Below are 21,639 nucleotides of genomic sequence, written 5' to 3'. Positions count from 1 at the left end.
TAGAGTGAGATTTGGCAAATGCAAACAAAAGTAATAACAGATTGTCTGTGTGTGTGTGTGTGTGTGTGTGTAGCATGGGTTTTTGTGATGCTGTATTTTGATGCACTGTCCCTTTCTCTCACAGTTTCAACAGGTCAATGACATTGCAAGCTGATTTTTCAACTCATCAGGGTCCCCAACATCTGTAAGTTCACAGACAACATGCTGCGCCCTATTATATATGTAGGTTTAAAGTTAAAAACAAACAAACAAACACCTGTGTACATGTTTGTGAATCTGACTCTGCGTGTGTGTTTCCTGCAGCAGGGTGATGCATCTGCAACAACGCTGGCAGGAGCTGAAGGACAGAGAGCGTACAGCCCAGCAGCACAACAGGCAGCTGCTGCAGCAGTTTGAGGAGGCTCAGGGCACACTGAGAGAAATGATGGCCCGCACTGCTGCCATGAAAACTATTCGGGTAGAAACACACACACACACACACACACACACACACACAGAAACCTTCTCTTGCCTTATTTAATGCCCTAATGCTGAACCTTCATCTCGACCTTTGAACCCTGCAGATGGAGTATGAGAGGTACCTTGAGGAGAACTCCCCCCGCTGGCAGCAGCAACTCAAGGAGAAAACACAGGCTGCTCAGAGGAAGGTACAAGCAACTCACAGTACTTGGAAATCAGAAATATGTAGCTAAAGAATACAGAGACTGAAAAAATGTCTATGAAACTGGACCTAAAACATCTCCTCAACCCGCTTCTTATGAAAGAAAAAACACTAAGATGAATTTTTAGTGTAAAATTTGCAAAATTACAGCATAAACCATGAGACATCTCTTAATAATTGTAACAGTTTGTGGCTAAATATGAGCTATCATTTGTTTAAAAAAAACAAAACATGCACACAGGTGTTAATAATGTTTTTGCTTGTCACTTGTCACACTCTTCTGTCAATTGTACACTGTATGCCATGCAGCCTTATCAATATAACAAAAAAGTGTGTTTCCTGGACAGAGGATGGATGAGTATTTGAAGATGTGTCTGAAAAATACAGAAGAAGAACAAGTGACAAAGTCTTCTGTAGATCGACCTTTACTTTCACAAGGTTTGTCCTCTTCCCTGCTTGATTTAAGAAAGGTTATTGCCACATCTGTTCTTGAATTTAGGAGTGTTTTCCAGACAATTGAGGAGTGTTTTCCCTGTCTGGAAAACACTCCTAAATTGTCTGGAAAACACTCCTCAATTCAGGGAACACAAGGGACTTTAACAAATTACTTACTTTACAAGAATGTTCCACAAAGTATTTTCCACAGCTCAGTTGTGTGGGGAAATGTTTTGTTCAGATATTTACAGTGAGCATCACACATTCATTAAGTCCTACTTCACACATACTCTACAAACTCCCATCTAACATGTATCTCTGTCCACAGGTGCTACCAAAAAGCCACAAAAAGTTTCTGCACCTCAGGAGTACTACAGTCAAAACAGCCACGTGGACTACAACCAAGATGACACCCTTCAGTCAACCTGGCTGACTCACGCTCAACCCCAGACAGTGAGGTTTCCTGTCAGAGTGCCCTATCGGGGTCAGGGTTCCTCTCAAGCTCCTCCATCTTTCCTCCCACATCCTCACCCGTTCCAGCTCCAGCACCTCGCTGCCACTCCCGGTCATCACCAACCCCGGCCTAGGCAGAATCCACCAGGCTGGGCCTCCACTCAGCCCGACCACTCCTGGTTCTGGACTTCTGGTGCAGCCGGGATGCCTTCAGGCTATGAGGCTTTGTGGGGTCAGCTCTACATGGAGGAGCCTCCTCCTGAGAGAGGGGTGGTACCTGTTGTAGCAGAGGAGGCTGAGATGAGCAGAGCACCAAGCCTAAAGACGGAGAGAGGTGGTGGAAGCAGGAGCAGTCACTTATCCCAGGAGCTGGACATTAAACCAGGTGGGAACAGCAGGTTGACATTTTCTGGTAACACATCAAACAGGCACATATCTTCTGTCAGTATGTGTGAGATATTTTTTTATAAATGTATCTTCCTGTAATTTCTGTGTGTTTGTGTACATCCTTTCCATAGTCCGTCTGTCCAGTGGCCACACAGAGAGCAGCGAGAGTGGCAGAGATTCCAGTCAGGCGAGCAGAGAGAAGAAGAGGAAGAGGGAGAAGAGAGGAAGAGCACAGCGTACCTCCTCAGAGAGTGAAAGATGCAGCTCTCAGGAGTACGTAATTATATTCTTGATATATTTATCATGGATTTCCACTTTGTATTTTGCTGCAACCCATTCAACTACCCCTCTTTTCTTCTATATATTCTCTCCCTCCCTGCTTTTCTACATCATTACTAGTTCTTCCTACCAGCTAAAAAACCCATGTGCCCATTATTAGTGTTGCCCTCATTTTACTTATGTACTTTCCTTCTTATCTTAGATGCCAGTTTTTGTCAGTGGTTCCCAGCATTTTTTTGGTATGTGACCCTTAAGAGTCAAGCAATGTCCTTGTCACCGTTAAAGAGTTTTTTGGGGGAGTTTTTCCTTGTCCAAAGGGTCTGAGGATAGAGGGAAGTCTGTATGCTGTACGGACTGTAAAGGCCCTTGAGCCCTTGATTGTCATCTCCCTAGTTAAATTTACACTTTTCACTATTACATATGATCACATGAAATTGTGTTTCCCTGGGCTTTGATGAGAAGCCATGTAATACTAGAGAAGAATTTAAAATATTGAGGAATTTAAATTAGTATGTACAAATAATAGTAAAAGAAGAGCAACACAAATATATTTCATGATCATACAGAAAAATACACAAAATGTGTTTTTTTCAACTTATTTCCTTTGTTGTTGTTGTTGTCTCTCCTTCATGACTGTGGCTCAGGATGTAGACTTGGTGGTTCATTAGTTGCAGGTTTGGTGTCCTTGAGCAAGATGCTGAACCCCAGTTGCTCCTGATAGTTAGGTCAACACTTCACACGTTAGCTCGCTGCCATCGGTGTGTGAATAAGAGGCAAATTGTAAAGCAGTTCAGGTAAAAGTGCTACATACTGTAGATGCAGCCCATTAACATTCATTTGTGGAAACACATTCCATGATGTGGACATGGTCCTTTAGTTCCAATTAAGGGAAATCTTGATGCAACAGCATACAATCATATTTTAGACAATAGAGTGTCTACAACTTTGTGGCAGAAGTTTGGAGAAGAACTTTACCTTTGTCAACACCTAGTACGGGTCGGCTTTATTGCCAACATCAGTGTTTGATTTCACGACTGCTCTTGTATTTACATTAGAGCAAATCCCTGCAACCAGATACCAACTTCTTGTGTGAAGAATCACACATATGGGTGTAGTATTTGGGTGTCCACCTGCTTTATTTGGGTACCTTTTGACCCCCATATTCTGTACCATTAAGCTATGTTCTAACTACCATACAACCATACTTTAATTTGCCCAATAAACTTTTTTTTCATCAATTTCCCTCTCAGGTCATCTAGGACTTCCAGTGCCATTGTCATTGCCTCGGTTCCAGCAGCCCAAACTTCAGAAAGTGAAGCCTCATCAGGGAAAAGCAGCACCAGAAGTAAGAAGACAAGGCGGAGGGTTGAAGAAGTGGCTGCTGAATCACCAAGGATGGAGAAGGTAGCAAAGAAAAGGAACAGGAGCAAAGGAGACAACCAAGAAAGTCACAATGAGGAGAGTCAGTGTACTAGCGGGGAGTCAGAGGAACCCAGGAGTGAAAATGCGGGGAATCAAAGTCCTGACGAAAAATCAGAGAGCTGTAGGGACGAGTCAGAATCCCAGAGGGAGGAGGGGTCAGGGAGTGTCAGTATACCACTTGAAAATGGAGATGCAGATAAATCAGAGCAGGAGAGTAGCGGCTCCGAACAAAGCAGAACAGGACAAAAGGTTGTGGAAGTAAAGGGGCAGGAGAAAGAACCGGGAGATGGAGAGGAAGATGACGATGAAGCTGGTGAGGAAAAAGAGCCAAACAGCCAAAGAGATGAAGAACAAGAGGACAGATGTGTGGAGGATGGTGAGGAGGTTTCTGCAAGAAAGAATACCATAGAAGAAGAAGATGAAACAGGAGCAGAGGATGAGTCAGATGAGGAGTCAGATGAGGACCACGGAGATGATGAAGAGCAGTCAGACGGGCTGAAGAATGAAGACGGTGAGATCAGAAAACAGGCGTCTCCTCAGGATGAAGAGTTGGATGAGGATGAGAGTGAGGGAAGTGAGGGCAAGATAGAAGAGGATGATGAGGGATCAGATGAAGAGGAGGACGGAGGTGGGGAGGAGGATGAAGAGCAGAGGATTGACAAGGCAGGAGAACTAGAGGAGGAAAGAGATTCAGAGGACAGTATCATCTCACCACAGGAGAACAGGTAAGACAGAGAAGGAATTTGTGATTTTCCTATCAATTAAAACCTGAAAAAGAACCTGAACGACGTGCAAACTTGTGTTTTCAGACCTAAAAAGATTCACATTATTCCAGAGGAATCAGCTGAAGACGATGACGGGAATGATGGGAGCAAAACAGGATCATCTGAGGACGACTCAAATGAAATCAGTGATGAGGATGATATTGAGAATCTCCTCGCACCTCAAATGCAGATAAAGAAAAATGAGTGAGTGGTTGTTTTTGATTTTATGCTGGTAAAAAACATCCTGAAATATGAATCTCACTTTTGTTTTTGTACTTTTACATTTTTAGAGAAAAGGACCTGAAAACTGAAGAGAAACCCGAAGGTACAGCATTATCATTTAATTACAATTAAGGTTAAGTGGATACAAAACTATGTTGATTCTGATTTATGTTCAATTTGTTTTCCAGCAGTTTGTGACAAAGTGGAGATTTTTCAAGTCACATCGACAAAGACAGATCAGCAGAGCGACTCTGACGAGTTCGACCATTTTTACGACTAAATGTACCCAAGAACAAAGGACCAAAACATACTTCAGTCATTAAAAGTTGTAATATATCAAGAGCATTTTTATTCAAACAAGGGAAAGTGGATTCAAATTTGTCATCAATAATTCAACATCTCTCACTTGGAATAACCATCACATTAAACTGTGCTGCTCACATATTCAACAAGGATGGATTTTATTCTTGGACTCAATTTTCATCAGGTTTCCGTCTCCTCCAATCAGAACCACAGAAGCTTTTTAACTACAGAGTAACAACAACACTCTCTAGTAGATATAAGAGAATACTTATACAAGAGGTAACAATAATTTATTGAAGAGATTGTTATTGCTGCTGTATCTGAGTGACCAATATTCAAAGTCAAGGCATCATCATCATCATCATCATCATCATCCAGAGTACACAACTGCTGATCAGGTCACCCCACACGTCTGTTCGTCATATAAAAATAAACCAATAAGCCAGTTGGTTTCAACTGTTTTTTTATACATATTTTACATTTTCTGTTTGTTCCTGGTAAATGCAGCTCATATCTGGTGTCAATAAGAAATTTAAGTCCTTATTCTGATTAGATTTTCACCACCTGAGCAGCCAAACAGGGGCTCACTCTCTTCTGGTCCTCTGACGACGCGCTGCGCTGAATGAGAAGTCTGCCGTACGTCCCGCCCACCTGGCCTTTGGTCAGACGTCCAGGATTTACACACACGCAGCCAATCACATCCTGAGTGAAAAATGAAGATAAGATGAGGTTTTAAAAGACACTGTGTGAATACGTCACAGATAAATAGAGCCGTCTAACATGGACATAAACTCTGCTGCAAATGAAAAATTCTTCCATTTTAAGGAAGGAAACTTTTTTGGTGACATTTTATTGGTTTCAAGAATTTTGAGAAACTCAAGAAGAATTATTTAAGTGAGTTAACATGATGTAAAATCTTAAAAATAGTTTCTTGCCTCGTTATATCGTCTTCTGCATAATTAAAAATGGAATTGACATCCAATCTACTGTTGCACTCCCTGTTAATTAAAACTGTAAAAAAAAAAAAGAAAAAAAAAAAAAAGAGGAATAAAAATTTATTTAACAGGCTGTAGTCTTGTATGTGAGCTCTGTACCTTAACAAAGTAGCGCAGCTCAGAGGGGATGATGAGAACGTCGGGGGTGATCGGCATCTGACCGAAGCCCTGGAACTTCTCATAGTCCATGTTGACCTCCTCCACAGGCGGGTACAGTGGGTAATAACTGACAGTTAAAACAGAAACATAGCGGTTGTTAATGCCGAACAACGTCAACATAGAAAACAGAATAAATAACCTGTTTTAAGTCTTGTTTACTCTCACCTCCTCTGGGTCAACATGTGCTTTAGTATGCGTGAGAATCTGTCCGATCCAGTGCCGCTGCAACACAAAACCGACAGCATTACTGTTACTGACGGCATGCATTTACATATTTGTAAAACTATCACAGACTGTACACTGCTAATAATTCATTTCTAACTCAACTGCATTGATGCATGAAGGTGTGTATGTGAATACTACAAATAGAATTTCTGTTAATGCCCTTCGTCTTCCTCACCAGCTGATCTCCTCTGCTCCCATGTGGAACAAGATGTCAGTGGACGTCAAGCCAAAGGTCACGCCGTCGATCAGCAGGGTGCAGGGGTCAGGGACCAGCGTCACACGCTGCACAGTATGAAGAGAAACATTACATTTAGCTGATCATGAAATGTGACTGTCTGCATTTCCCACAAAAAACCCAACAATTGGTTCCTCTGCTAGATTGTCCGTTTCAGCCTGTATGAAACAGATGTTGACTCAAGTCAGACAACTGAGACTTGAATCAAGACTCAATTCTGACCTCTTTAGATTTGACAAAATGAGAAGAAAAAAAAAGAGCGCTACTTGACTGATGTTAGGACCAATAACTCCCCAAATCCAAAGTTTTGAATCATACTATTAAAAATGAGGCTTGGGATGATTACTCACAGGCCTATTACATGTTTATGGTCATTAGAAAGTGACAAGCAGTTTGTTTCATCTACATATAAAATCCTACAGTCGAGTCTTTGTATGTCTGACCTGGGCCTGGTCCTTGAGGTTCGGCACGGTGAAGGGAGGCTGTGGGTAGATGAAATGATGGTTGATGTCTCTCTGGGACGGTACAAACACCAAACGACAGCCGACACTGGCAAAAGAAAATATGATTGTCATTATAGAACAAGACAACAAGAAGAGTCTACAGCTGTGGTTGTAATGAGATACAGTGGTGCTTTGAGCTAAATGCTAACATGCTCACAATGACATAATGCATCAGATGTAATGTTTACAACGTTCACAATCTTAGTTTAGCATGTTACCATGCTAACATTTGCTAATCAGCACTTGACACAAACAAGCTGAGGATGATGAAAATGTTATTCGTTTTGCAGCTATCTGGATGAAGATGCCAAACAATCGAGCGACTGAGCCACAGTGTTATTCTAGTAAAAAGTGTAAGAAGATATGAAACGTACCTTTTGGTGCCATCCACGATGCTTTCAATACATCTTGAGAAAATGGCCTCAAAGGTCTCAGTCACCTGGGCTTTCTGTTTGGGAAACAGAGGAGACGGTCACACATATTCATCATCAACCAGCTTGATTTGAGCAATTAACATGTTGGACAAAAGGATTTCACGTTGCCTTTTTTTGACTTGAATTCTAAATATTAGTTACTGAACAGGAGAGTAATCTCGGACGAGGACACAAACTGTTGAACGTACCTCAATTTGTTCATGTTTGGAATCCACGAATGGGCCCAACTGGAGTAGAGAAGACGCACATATAACATACAGTCATGTAAACTATTCAACAGTGACGTAGGAACAGATATGAGCATATGTGGAAGAACTACAGATTGCAATGCAGCAAAAAGAGAAACCATACCAGCAGGCAGACATCAGGACGGTCCCTGACAATGACATTGATAAGGTCCAGCAGAGGGTCAAAGGTCAGGCTGTCAGAAGGTGTGTACGGTCCGCAGGCCACCAGGACATTCATGGGATCTGGAGTTACATAAGAAACTGTGTTTTCATGGATGTGAAAGCGACTGCAGTCATGCCTTCCTTTGTAGATCAAAGCTTTCTGTATGTTCATGTTCTTTTTTAGTCACTGGATTTACAGCAAATGTTACAGACAGAAAACCATGAGAAAGGTGCATAGTACAATTATGTTAGTCAGTAGCAGGATGCATTGATGTCTGTATTGTGCAATATAAAACCAACATCACTCCTTACCTTCATCCATCTCCATTTTCACCTCAGAAGTGTAGAAGGGCAGAGGGACTCCCTGAAAAAGACAAAAATATTAACAGAAGATACTCAGACACACCCCACTCTAAAAGCTGAGATACTCTGTTCCATCTAATTTGAATGTTCAAACAATATTTCGATAAATATTGCATTATTTTAGACTGCAATACATTGTAAGAACTTAGGAAATGGGTTAAACTGTAGCTGACCTCATGGAGTTTAGAAGCCATCAGTTTTCTTCCTGTTGTGTTCATCCCCTCCATCACCACCACCTGAGAAAATATGACAGACGAGGAGATCAATCTATACTCCAAGATAAATGCTCCCTGACACATTTGGAAAGAGATGCAAGCAAGGCAACAAATGAATAAGAAGCAGGAGCATTTGGCCTGTGACAGGCTGGGAATGGTTGTTGTTGTCAGAGTTCTCGGTCAGACGCTGGGTGAGTCTCCAGCCCAGGTCCTTGGCATGCTCTGTTACTCTTGGTGGCCATATAACCTGCTGCACACAAACTCAGTGCACAGGCAAAGGAGAGACCACCATTTACTACTAAATGGCAGAAATCGCACAGAGTCATTGATGTCAAAAATATTTCTTAATGCTTTTCAAAAAAGGGCTTTCAAAGCAGTTTCATTTGTAGGTTAATCTGTCAAGACAAGACGTTTCCTTCTGCTCACCTGACCAGGAAACAGGGAGTACTCTTTGAGCTCTGATAGGTCCACAGGTACTTGCTGACCACCTTGCTCTGGTCCTGCCTCCAACAGAACTGACTGTGCGTTCAGTTTTCCATTACTGTCACAGCACACCTGACCCAACACAGTTATACTGTCCTACAGGTGGAGAGAAATAAACATCAAGCTGAGCAGTCAGAAAAGTGTTAATTATACAAATGTAATATATATAAATAAGCTAGTGTGGTCAAGCTGAGCACTTTTTACTGGCAGGGGTCCACATACCATGATGTTTATACAATTATTGTTTTATAACAGATGAGAACATTTACATTCATGAATAACATCTGCCTGCATCAAATGAATGAACAGATGATTCAAATGTACAAAGTTCAGTGCTGAGCAGCAAAACTGTACACTCATCATTTAGTTTAGTTTTTTAAAAAGCCTGTAAATCAGCTGACTGGTTAAAAAACCCAACAAACAAACATGTGAGTCTGACAAGTTTTAAGATGATAAAATATAGAGAAAATACAAAATATCTGTGATTTTACCATTTTTAATAACAGTTACACCTCTGTACCTGTGCTGGCAGAGAGACAGGGGAGAACTCTTCGATGTTAAAGTGCGTCCGGAGGCCTTCACCCAGCTCCTCAATCTTCTCTGTCAACACTGAGGAACACAAATGCAAAGATCTGTATTATAAATGGGCAATAAGTACAAAAAAGTCATAAGGTACTGTCTTTATTTATATAATCAGACTGTACAGTTTCTTTTAAGTTGTAACCTCAATACATTTCAGGCGAGCATGTTTTCAGTTTATAATGAACTCAGTGTTGGGTATGTATGGCACTTTTTATGTATGGTTACATGAAAAAGGAAAAAGTCCACCACGGTCACTGCCACTTGTTAGTGTTTACTACAACTCTAAAATATATACCAAACTGTAACATCATACAATTAACTCTCTTCTTTGTAGTTTTATGACTTCACAGGCACTTCTGTTTTTTTTGTGTTTTTTTAAAAAATTTCTCTCACCATTTCGAACGTCGCGTAGCCTCTGGAACATGTACTTGTAGCTGCAGCGGAGGCTGTCTTCGGGCCCTTCCAGCAGCTCCAGCTGGACTCCTACACCAGGAGCCTTCCTGCCAACCCAGCGAGTTCCCTGCACAGCCCCGAACGTGACCACCACCTCTCCTTTCCCACCACGCTGGCTGTACTTCTGTGAGGGAGTTGCACTGCAAAGACAGGGGAGGAGAAAAGTTGAGTCAGGTGACAACTAATGTTCACCAGAACAAGTGATGGTGGTTAAGTGATCAGTGTAATTTACTATCCTGACGCTTAGGCTGTGTGATGTTTTCACTTCAATTTGTTAAATAACCATTTGGAGAGTGTGTCAAACTCATTTGAACAAGCAGGTCAGTAGTAAGAATTAAAGACTATCCTGCATCTTTGGATTCTCACCATTATTATGGTATTTATACTTGTGGTTTAACACTTACTATTATATAAATTAAAGAAAGAATAAAACCAGCAACAACTAAGTCTCTTTGTAACAAAAAGCAGCACTGTATACTAATTTGGAAACAAGAAATATGACCACACAAGCTGATGTCTACTTAGTTGAAGAGAGAAAATGATTTTAAGACTAAATAGTTGTTAGGATATGATAAAAGTGAACCACCATCAGAACTAGAAACTGCTGTTTTTCAGCAGCTTTCTGACTGTTGCTGTGTATTGTTGTGTACCTGGGAGAGAAGCTGGCAGGAGACAGCAGCAGGCCAGGGCTGGCCAGCAGAGCTACACTCCTCTTCGATTGAGGGTGTTCTGGGGTGGTTAACGCTCGTTTCTGAGAGCCCTACACAAACACACAAAGACAGGGTAGAGGATACTAAGTGAGCAAGCTCTTAAAAACATATCTATATAAAGAAAATGTAAACAAGAGGGGCAGCTAGTGAGCCACACTTCTTTTATCTCAGCTTAGCTTTAAAAGTGCAGACCCCAAAAGAAACCCTGTAGTTTCAGCATGCCACTATCATACCACTACACACAGCAATTTCATTAGTTCTTACTCTGACAAACAGTTTTTTTTTGAAGAGTAAACTGTGGACAATACTCTCTGAAGTCAAAGTAACAGCTTACCTTAGCAGGAGTAGAGTAGGCATCCAGTAGATTCTCCTCCTCCTCCTCAGCTTTGATTCTGAACACACAATATGTCAAGGTTTGTAACACAAGGGCATCACAGCAGACAGATGAACTCCAGAAAGAGGTGTTGCTGGATATTTAACGTGAAAATGTTGCTTAGAGTTTACTGCAAAGGATACAATTCTTGTAGTGAGTGGATGTCTCTAGTTCTGTTAAGAGTTTCTTCTCTTTTGAAGCTTTGTTTGGATTTATTCTTCTTGTTTAAGACCTGCCAAGAAAGTGGACACACTGTAAATACAAACTGATGCTGAGGACAGTGCACTCACAGTAGAGAGCCCAGGTCAAACCAATAATATCAGAAACACAATCCAAAAGTGACACATAAAGTATTTATTGAATATATCATGAATTATTCAGAAAATATGAACATGGTCACCTCATGTTCAAATTGTTCCAGAGTGACCATGGTAAGTTTTAGTCCATCTTTCGTGGTGCTGTAAGCCACCCACTCCAGCACCATCTCATCCGCCTGTATCCTGTTACAGATACACTGCTCCACCACTGAAGACAGAGGAGATATGAAGGAAAGGAAGCAGAGCCGGTAAACAACAAGGCGACTGTACATACACAGAGACAACATGAATGTGATATTACAACAATGACTGTGACTAATATTATATATAAGAAGTGAAGGGTCAACGCTGACTATTTGAGCACATGATTCACATAACAATGGCTTAAATTGTATTTTTTTCTTAAATTCTTCATCATATTTTCATTTAATTCAGACAGTACATACTAATTAACACTGGCATGATGCAAATGTGCCACATTTGGCCAAAAGGTAAATTTTACTTGGCAGTCAGAGGAGGTTGATGTTGTTGGGATAGAAGCTAAGTTAATGTTAATGAGCAAGACAAAACAACACAAAAGCCCATGTAATGATAGAGAAATGACAAGAAACCCAATTTAAGTAATTACAAAACAGTCACATACTGTAACGTTATATGACAGTAATCAATTAGCAGCAGATGAGACTAAACATCACTAACAATAGTTAGCTTCTTACTCTTGTCCAGGACGGAGTCATCATGGCAGGGTATGTCGAACATTTCCAGTTCTGACTTTAAGCTTTCTGATGTTACCGCTGACATTGTTTTTAAGTTTTATAGTTACTAAATTACGACGAAAGTGTGTTGGAGATCAACCGTTGGTTAAGTCCAGAGCTGTGGCGACGCTTCAGTGGCTAACGTTAGCTTCTGCTCTCACTTCATAACAACACCGACCGCTTGAAAGAGAATTTTTTTAAAACAGAAATCACAACAATTAGCTTCGAGTTAAGTGCTGGAAACAAGAGCTCGGAGTAAATCTCAACATAATTTCATTTTACCGCGAAAAACGGCTCTCGCTGTTGGCGGCCGGAATTTACGTCATATCCGAAACAATGCTCTTCTTCTGTGGTTTTACTGTCGGACTACAAACCAAAGTTAGAGGTGCATGCCGCCACCTACTGTACCGGAGTGTGTAACATCATTACTTTAAACAACAAAAACTAACAAATAAACGAAAAAAAAACATTACAAAGAAGGTATATTCTGGACATGAAACCTGTTTTGTTTAAATACTTAAATAAAGCCCTTTGAACCTGTAATTGTTGTCTTCTTCTTTGTTGATTTTTAGAGGCGATTTGCATATAAAATGTTGCTTTACTGCCTTCTACTAGATTGAAAGTAAGACTCAATTCTCATATCTAAATCATTATATATAAAATAAAATAAAGTTCATCCCCACCCCTCATCCCATTCTCTAATGTAACTTCTCACTCTAGGCTCTGAGAGGGCCTGGAAACCTCTTTCAACAGCTCCTGCACTTCCTGTAATCCAGGAATTTCCACTATATCCAAAAGCTTTCTCGCCACATCAACTATATTTAATCACCATGGCCTGGCGGGAGTCTGACACAGCGCCACAAAAAGCCACTGCTGCTGCTTACTGTTAGTGTTTATTCTAATTTTGCCCTCATAGCAATGAAATATATTTGTTTAACCAGTCTTGATATCCCAGTTTAACTTGTTTTGAACCTAGATGCAATACCACAACTTACATTACTATATAATACAACCTTACAGTCTCAGTAAAGCTTTATACACTTCATGAAACCTGCAACTAGTATTAAAGGACATTATATTGTACAGATACTCATGTTATTGTACCATATTGTTTATTTAGGGGTATCAACACAGGATTATGTCAAAAAAAAAAATCCAAAACTGCAGTTCAATGTTGGTCTTAAAACTATGTTAAAGCAATGATATCTACTGTAACACACAAACTATAATGAAAAAGATGTATTTTGTTTAAAATTAAAAGTTAAATAGATATTTCTATTCTCAGCACAATTCCTAAATGCATTGCTACCTGCCTTAAATTGCAGATATATTATATTATTATATTAACAGCTTTCAACCAGAAAAAGAACTCTTTTAAAACACACAACGTTCTCAGATTTCTGTTCTTGTGGGCTCTTCATCACTCTCAGGATGCTCTTCCATCTGTAAAAGCAATGAAATAACACATTTTTGGTGACGTTCAAAATCCAACATCTAGAAGGATTAAAGTGTTTTTTTTTAGTATCAGTTTGGTGATCAACAATCTCATCTTGCTCACCTGAGCAGTGTGACACCTGCCCTTGGGAATGAATTTCCATGATGTCACCGTCCGCAGTGATTCATGGAGGGAGGCCGACAGTTCATGAGTGTCAGGCACCTGACGAACAGATACATTATGGATGCACATCTGACTTTTGTCATGCTATCAACGCATATACATGTATCCCTGTACTGTATGTAACAGGTATATTTGCAGTGTATCAGATGACCTGATAACATCTTTGCCAGTCATGTCAAATTATGTTGTATATAATTGACTAGATCCACACATATATTTTCAAATATTTTCACACCTTCATGCTGTTCAGGCAGGCATTTCTGAAGTCCACGTTACTGCTGCAGCTCACGATACCAATGGACGAACTGAGAATCACTTCAACAGCTGATTGCAGCTTCTCTTGGTCCTTACATGTCACACACACACACACACACACAACACCCAAACACACGCTATTATAGGAACAAACACTACATTATTTCAAAACCACACAGCCGCAGAGACATTTCAACTCTTACAGTTAGTGTGTGTCTGTGTATCTCAGACTTTGCTTGCCTTATTTCTGTGATTTTGGGCTTTCAGTGTGTTCTTCAGCTCAGTCTGAAGTGCTGTTGTGACCACTCGGCTGTTGTTGTTCAGAATATCCTCCAGGTGGTGCTCTATCAGTGCCTCAGTAGCTATAGTAGGATTACAGACAACCCAGTTGATACCACAACTGCAGTGGTAACTTCTTCTTGTACTATGCCATAGTAGAAGGATACCAAAAGTGACCAAATGCTAGCTTCAATGCAGCACTGTGTGATTAAACATACTGCAGCTGTCTCTAACCCATAATATCAGAGAGCTGGGAGATGAAGGAGTCGCTGTGCTGCAGGAAGAGGAAAATCAAGAGCTTCTGTTTCATGGGGAGAAGACTTGATTCTCGCTGTGGCTCCTCACAGTTTTCTTGTTCTACTGTGTACACAATGCCGCTGCTATGGGCAAGATCTGCAGAGGGAAAAATGCAAAGGTTAAAAACATCTTTGCAGGGCTCCCTGGTAGCCTAATGGTTAAGTCACATACCACAACCATAACATCCACAGTTTGATTGCCAGCCGAGAGACCCATGTTGCACGTCACACCCCTCTCTCTCATTGTTTCCTGTCTCACTGCATGACTCTCCAGTAAAAGGCCAAAATATATTTTTGCCAATAGAAATTTTGAAGGAAAAGGAACAAAAACATAATTATTGGTGATGAAATCCACTGCAAACTGTAAACAAATGGCAAGGCTGGACAGGCTGAAGGAACATGGGTAAAACAGTGGGTTGTAGAAAATGCACATGTATTTAACATTGTGGTAATGATAAAGTAAACCTTTGGGTTGGGCAGGTCATTGTTTTGACAGTTGGTTTTCCAGCTCTAGTGTCTTGAGTTCATTCAAGTTCAGTGATTCAGCAGATGTTATATGTAAGTGGGGAAATAACAGCTTTAGCATCTCAAAATGTGACCCATTTCCAGGTCAACCAACCTTTACTACGATAATGTTTGTGATAGAAGATCTCTGGGGGCCAAAGAGTGTGAGAAGTTTATGTTGTGTGAAGGAATGAATTTATTACTTGTGATTAATGTAGATCTGTGGTCTTGCTTGTGGTTGTGATTCATTGTGTAAAGTACAAGGAAAAGAAACACTTAGCATTATGCAACAACAGTTTCTGAGAAATCAGGCCAATTCTTAAATTTGACTATTTTAAATAGTTTTTTTACTCTTGAACTATTTTACATAGTTCAAGAGTAAAGTGTCTCTTTACAGTAAACCAGTTCACCAAACCAACTTAGATTTAGATTAGTTTTGAATTAACTGAACTTAATGAAGGTTTACATTACACCTTCAAGAAGGCAGAAGTTAAGTTAGATACGCTGACTGTTGACTGGACACTAAAGAATTATTTGAACTATTTCACAGAAGACCAACCACCAGCTAGTAGAGAGAATCACACTCAGTAATACTGATTAAATCATTTAAATCATTGCCACTGCTATTATTATTCGTCATATTTCTACTTTTATTATCGCTGTTATTGTTATTGTTGTTGTGCTTCTCTGTGTCTCTCTCGCTCCTCTCCTCCTCCTTCCTTTTCTCTCAACCTAACCGGTCAAGGCAGATGGCCGTCCACCCAGAGCCCCGTTCTGCTCGAGGTTTCTTCCTGTTGTCGCTCATAGAGGAATGTTGGGTTTGTGTATATTAAAGAGTACAGTCTAGTGCCGGAAATAACATCTGTTGTGATTTGGTGCTATCCAAAACAAACTGAATTGAATTGAATTGAATTGAAATTGAATTGAATTTTCCAAAACCATTTTGCATGTGTGAAGAAAATGGAACATTTTACACTTTTACACAAGAATTACATTGATATTCAACTATTTTCCACACCCTTTGGGGGAAATTTAATACTATCCAGATGACTTTTTGTGAATCAAAATACTGAACAAAACATTCACATGATCACATCTGCAAAATGTTCAACTTTTTCCGATCTGTAAATCTTACAAAATCCATTACGGAAAAAAGATTGAAGTATAATTAGGTGTTTCCAGCTGAACCCACTTATTTAAAATTAAAGAAAGGTCATCGTCGAAATTAAATACGGCAATTAAAAACACTGATTTCTGGTATAAAACGGGATGGAAATCTGTAACCAACTCAAATACATTGTAAACCACTTCACCACCAAACTTTCTGCTCTATTTTCTTGCATTGTGAATTTCAATGTGAATCAGTGCAGATTAGTTGCATATGAATGTAATTCACATGAGACACATTTGTACAAATCAGCGGTGAACGTTTCCCTGCTGGTGCCTGGACTTGCATTTTTGTCTCGGAGCGGAAAGCATGTCACCACTCCAAGAGCTGGTCACTTTAAGGTACTTGTTTTTGTGTTGTGCGAGTGCTCTTTTTTTCAACTTCCATTGTTCTGTCTTGTTTATTCCTCTGGTTCAGATTACTGGCTTTTTTGTGGTCCATTAAAGTTTTTATGAGCAGCTTCAGGCTGGGCTGTGTGCACATTCTCTCTCGATGGAATAAACACAAATGGTCCACATTAGTCATGTGCAACTCAGGCCTCATATTCAAGAAGTAAATTTGAGTATTTCAGAAAGTCACTTTTTAAGACTGGTTTACCTATTCTGTATTTAGGACCTACTCCAGGTTCAGTTTCCACACTGTCCAGGAAAACTGGCCATTACAATCCCTCTAGCAAAAGACCCTAAATCTATCCTGACCATCAGTATGTGTGTTACCCTGCAGTGGCTGCGGTCTACCTGTGAAGGAGGAGCAGTGAAGGCCCTGCAGGCCCAGTTCCTGACAGTCCAGATGAGCAGGGAGGTTCTGGAAGAAGGCGGAGGGGCCAGTTACAGGAACATTACTGGGGCTGTATACCAACACCTGAACACATGTGAAGTCAAGGAAAAAATCTGTGTGCTTGTCTGTTTTCTTATGTGATACAATCAGCAAAGGATATTTGTATTTGAGTGAGCCGCGTTGCCAGATTAGGGTACTGCTGCACGCAAGGGCTCAGAAGTGTGACAAACTGGACGCTCAGCTCTCCGTACAGGCCTCGGTCCATGGCTTCTGGTGGGATACTTAGTGGAAACCTGCCTCCAAGAACAGGATGACCTCCCTGACACCAGTTTCCTTTCTTCACATGCACCGGGGGACTTCAAATCGAAAGAGAAAGAGAGAGAGAGAGAGAAAACGTTCTGCAGCCAAGAGTCCACTTGTTGACAGCACGATTTCCAACATGTTTTTGTAGCATTCATACATGAAGATAAAGTTGAGTTTGGTTATACTCGTGAGCCTTTTGGGTTCTGTAATCAACACAACACTGATCCACACAAACAACCAGCACTACTGACTGTGTACTGCTGGTGACATCCAAGAGCAGTGATGGCTGGACTGCACGAGCAACTTTACTTTTGATCTTCACTCTGCAAGACAATAAACATAATGTTAGCAATTCATAAAAACAGACATTCCCATTGGTCATTAAAGTTTACGAACTGTCTTACACCTGAGGGGATTTAACTGGTGAGCCTTTATCTTGTTATCTTGTTATCTTATTTTTGTTATTATGTTGTAACTGCCACAAGCCAAAAACACAGTAGCCACTATCAAAATCTGATCTACATCTTTGTTTGTGAGGTAAATGTTTACTTTTAAAATAACTGACAGACTAATCGATAATGAAAATACGCGTTAGTTGTAGCCCTACAATTTATAAAACACATACTTTATAAAACAAATAGATAAATTCTGTTAATTACACTTTGTCACTCTGGATGAATCACTACAGAATATATAATTCATGCCAAATTTATAAATAAGGAAAAAACAAAGAGATTAAAGTGTCATAAACTGTTACCAGAAGGGTGGGAGATTTGCTAGATTTACCAGAAAAGGAGGCTAAGAGCTTTGCCTACATAGTTGAGTCATACCTAAATTCTTGCTGGATGGTCTGCTGATTGAATTTGGATTTGAGGTGTATTCTGATCTGTGAAAATGAAGGACAGTCAACTTTTTGGAACAATACTTTTGGAACAATACTGTGGAAAGATGTCAGAAGGAAACTGATCCTACCCCGGCGTTAGCTAAACTGAATGTGTGCAGGAAAGCTTCAATATGAGGCTGCCAATCTGGACCGACAAGTCTTGCATCCTTCATCTGTATAGTGTAAAAAGATAATGTGTGATCATCTATGAAAAGTCTCATTTGAAAGACAGTATATTCAATTTAAAAATGTTACAGTTAATGTTTTTTTGTTTTAGATGAGAGAATTACTGAACTGCTTAAAATTTTTTAAGAATGATCTGCCTCTAACATCAGTAATTATTATCCAGACCAATAAGATGCTTGTAACTAATCACTGTTGTTTGTACCTGAAAGGACAGCAGTAATCTGAGGGAACCGTGCAGATCAGTGAAGGCACACAGCTCCTCAGGGTCAGGTTCAGGACACGGCCCCGCACAGGGAAACATGATTCTCTCCTTCAAGTCTGTGAGGACTAATGCAACAAAGAGAGGTTATACAGTATATACACAAACTAAGGATGTATGTACAGTATGTGTTTAGATGTGTGTGTGTGTGTGTGTGTGTGTGTGTGTGTGTGTGTGTGTGTACATGCCAGCTTGGAGTGCTTCCATTTTAATCCCTGTGCACCATGGACCAGCAGCTGCAACTGCGTTACGAATGAGAAAACTGTCAGAATGAAATGCTAACAGCTGCCGGCCACATTAATGTCACTTCAATTTGAATCATTTTTACAACGTGAGAACAGAGTTAAATAAAACTAAATTCAGAGCTATAATATTCCTCCACTGTTACAGTAGTCATTTTGAAATGTATCCAAACCTGTACTTACTGGATGGATTGCAATTTGTTGTCAGATTTCTCTGAAATTATCTTGCAGATCTTTATCTGAAATCTCATTTTATTTATTATATGGATGGTTAATAATCATGTTATCAATGTCATTTTTCAAACAGAAACAATATAAAATGTATTGCTTACTTTATAATACTCATAAAAGCATGAGTTGTGGAAAGTAGCTCTGGTTATATACTGTAAAAACATCTTATTAGCAACAATAAGTCAATTAATCACAACTTAACTACATTAGCTAGTTATTTTGATAATTGATTGATCGTTTATGACATCTTTAAAGCAAAAATGCAAAATATTTGATGGTAAAATGTGAGAATTTGCTGCTTTTTCTAGTCTTAAATGATAGTAAATTGAATATTTTGGGTTTTTGGATTATTGGTCGGACAAAAGACGACATTTGATGAAATCACCTTGGACTCCAGGATATTTTGATGCACATTTTTTTTACTGTTTTCTGAGGTTTCCAGGCAAATACTGATTAAAATAGATATATCTATGATAATGAAAATTATCATTAGTTGCAACTGTTTTCTGCTTGCAGGGATTAAAGTAAGAAAAGATTTGTGAGCCTGAAAAGTTGTCCAGGAGGAAATGTGTACAATGTATTGAATTAACTATTATATGAATTTAAAACTGCTTTATGCCTGAAATCAGGCATGGTGCCCGCTTGTGTTTTAAGATAGGTGTTTATAATTGTACTCTCAAACATTAAACAAACATATATGTGCTTACGAATAAGGAAACTCATTGTATCAACGTTTTGATGCCTTCTTCCACTTAACAGAATGATTTGCCTTTATATACAATAAATACAGTGATAGTAAAATGTATATTTTCCTGACATAATGCACTATGTCACTTTATAAAACAACTTACCTCTGTTGAAGCACATTTGGTGTCTCTTTTGATAGATATTTCCCACCAGACATTCTGATATATCTCACTTTTAGGCACTTTTATTCCACTGTTAGCTCACTCAAACACTAAAAACTTACCAGTGCAGTTCAGGCTTTGAACTGGAGCTCCTGTTTCAGGCCATAGCAGCACCAAAAGCCCCCCAGCAGTCTTCACACCCTGCTGTTGTCTTTGCTTTCTCAAAATCATGACCAACCGCAGCACCTGGGAAGGTCATATCAAACTGCTAGCTTAGCATTAGCATTAGCATGCTATACGTTAATTAGCTTCAAACCTTCGCTAGATGGGTCAGTCCTATTTTCTAATGAGTTCGGATCCACTATCTAATAACAAATGTTTTTTTTTTATGTCTAAACGTTGTAACGTTGTGTTTCTGGCTAGAATAACCCTTCAGCATTAACTTACCTGCTGTATTTCTCTGAGCATCTTCAGTGTTTGGACACATTAGCTAAACTTCGCGGCAAACTGGCTTAAGGAGGAAGAAGCTGAAGTTATCTTCAGATAAATATGATATTTAGTGGCTGATTCTCAGTTTTTTTTCCACCGCTTACACTTGTGAAAGTATGTTGAACAACGTAGCAAAAGCCTTAACGCTGTTTAAAAAGTTTCAGATTTATGAGACCTTTACTTAGCTTATGAAAACAGAAAAGATGGTAATTTCACTGTTATTTCCCATCCAGATCAAAAACCACACACTTAGTCTTGTCAAATGACTCCAAAGATTCATTAAAACAGTTTCCGATTTGTGAAACCTTATTTTATTTGTGGAAACTGAAAAAGGGAGATTTTACTACTTTTTATCCCATCCAGACCAAATTAGACCACATATTTTCAGTTTTCACAAATAGAGTACACCAGTGGTTCTCAAACTTTTTCACATCAAGGACCTGGCACTACGGTTTGGTCCTACTTTTAACTTGTGGTTCAGTTTTATTAACTTTTGTTTTCATTATTCAGTTGAGTGTTTGTTCAATTGTTTGTTTAGTGATTCAAGCCTGTTGTAATGCTGTAACTCCCAATTGAGATTATCAAAATACACTTATCTATCTACATAAACTGCTAGTATCGCAGACCCTGCACAGTCATGGTCCAATCCCACAAGTATTTTCATTCATTTTGTTTGAAAGCTTTACTCAGGACTGTGTGGGCGTGCACAGACTGGGCCTGATTGATGTGTTTCTCACTTTTGTTAGTTTTGTTGCTGGTGAAGTTACGCCTTTATTATTCTTATAAGCACATAGAGATTGGTTATCTCACATAAAACATTAAATAGCCGTGCATAACTCCAACTTGAGTAAGTCTAATGAATCACAATAACTGGAAACACCTGTGTGGGTATGCAGAGCTTCTAATTTGTATTACTGCCTCATATTTTATTAGCTAATCATGTTTTTATGTAAAACCAAAATGAGAAGTAATCACGGTATAGCGATTAAGTAAATGTAGAGGAGCAAGAAGTACAATATATCCCTCTGAAATTTGCATAAAATGGAAATAAGTTAAATACAAGTGCCTCAAAATTGTGCTTTAGTACCGCACTTTAGTAAATGTACTTGGTTACTTTATATCACTGGAGAAGAGGAATATTTTTGTGCATTAAAGCTTTCTACACCCCCATAGCACAAGTTTTG

The 21,639-nt window shown here is 39.5% G+C and overlaps 3 protein-coding genes across 8 annotated transcripts; 1 reads left to right on the top strand and 2 right to left on the bottom strand.

Annotated features, from left to right (window-relative positions):
* Positions 1-833: 833 nt before the first annotated feature.
* Positions 834-5,374, top strand: LOC137189521 (uncharacterized). Of its 2 annotated transcripts, none has more exons than XM_067599435.1 (7): positions 834-1,099; positions 1,425-1,934; positions 2,068-2,209; positions 3,466-4,362; positions 4,447-4,605; positions 4,692-4,726; positions 4,815-5,374. In XM_067599435.1, exons 1-7 carry the CDS (start codon positions 1,012-1,014, stop codon positions 4,901-4,903), a joined length of 1,920 nt encoding a protein of 639 aa, XP_067455536.1. In that variant the 5' UTR covers positions 834-1,011; the 3' UTR covers positions 4,904-5,374. The 2 variants fall into 2 exon arrangements, with proteins under 2 accessions (XP_067455536.1, XP_067455535.1); XM_067599434.1 differs by having other exon boundaries at positions 4,812-5,374.
* Positions 4,943-12,483, bottom strand: pola2 (polymerase (DNA directed), alpha 2). Of its 2 annotated transcripts, XM_067599437.1 has the most exons (19): positions 12,400-12,483; positions 12,079-12,297; positions 11,446-11,570; positions 11,189-11,277; positions 11,007-11,064; positions 10,613-10,722; positions 9,903-10,102; positions 9,448-9,536; positions 8,871-9,023; positions 8,403-8,465; positions 8,179-8,230; positions 7,829-7,947; positions 7,666-7,704; positions 7,418-7,491; positions 6,984-7,089; positions 6,481-6,587; positions 6,246-6,302; positions 6,021-6,147; positions 4,943-5,628 (listed from the first exon to the last, which is right to left on the bottom strand). In XM_067599437.1, exons 2-19 carry the CDS (start codon positions 12,161-12,163, stop codon positions 5,476-5,478), a joined length of 1,806 nt encoding a protein of 601 aa, XP_067455538.1. In that variant the 5' UTR covers positions 12,164-12,297; positions 12,400-12,483; the 3' UTR covers positions 4,943-5,475. The 2 variants fall into 2 exon arrangements, with proteins under 2 accessions (XP_067455538.1, XP_067455537.1); XM_067599436.1 differs by having other exon boundaries at positions 12,079-12,461.
* A 729-nt stretch (positions 12,484-13,212) lies between these two features.
* On the bottom strand, positions 13,213-21,122 carry zgc:195212 (DUF4554 domain-containing protein). 4 transcript variants are annotated; one of them, XM_067599432.1, is made up of 9 exons: positions 20,414-21,114; positions 20,089-20,212; positions 18,834-18,887; positions 18,589-18,713; positions 18,290-18,373; positions 18,148-18,203; positions 17,569-17,640; positions 17,212-17,370; positions 16,981-17,098 (listed from the first exon to the last, which is right to left on the bottom strand). In XM_067599432.1, exons 1-9 carry the CDS (start codon positions 20,432-20,434, stop codon positions 17,065-17,067), a joined length of 729 nt encoding a protein of 242 aa, XP_067455533.1. In that variant the 5' UTR covers positions 20,435-21,114; the 3' UTR covers positions 16,981-17,064. The 4 variants fall into 4 exon arrangements, with proteins under 4 accessions (XP_067455531.1, XP_067455533.1, XP_067455534.1 ...); XM_067599430.1 differs by lacking the exons at positions 18,290-18,373; positions 18,589-18,713; positions 18,834-18,887; positions 20,089-20,212; positions 20,414-21,114 and adding exons at positions 13,213-13,560; positions 13,676-13,774; positions 13,971-14,081; positions 14,231-14,352; positions 14,504-14,662 and having other exon boundaries at positions 16,975-17,098; positions 17,212-17,640; positions 18,148-18,165; XM_067599433.1 differs by lacking the exon at positions 16,981-17,098 and having other exon boundaries at positions 17,120-17,370; positions 18,589-18,672; positions 18,835-18,887; positions 20,414-21,122.
* Positions 21,123-21,639: the final 517 nt, after the last annotated feature.

This window comes from Thunnus thynnus, chromosome 9 (genome assembly GCF_963924715.1).
Source record: "Thunnus thynnus chromosome 9, fThuThy2.1, whole genome shotgun sequence".
NCBI lineage: Eukaryota > Metazoa > Chordata > Actinopteri > Scombriformes > Scombridae > Thunnus > Thunnus thynnus.
This window is presented reverse-complemented; position numbering and strand designations above follow the sequence as displayed.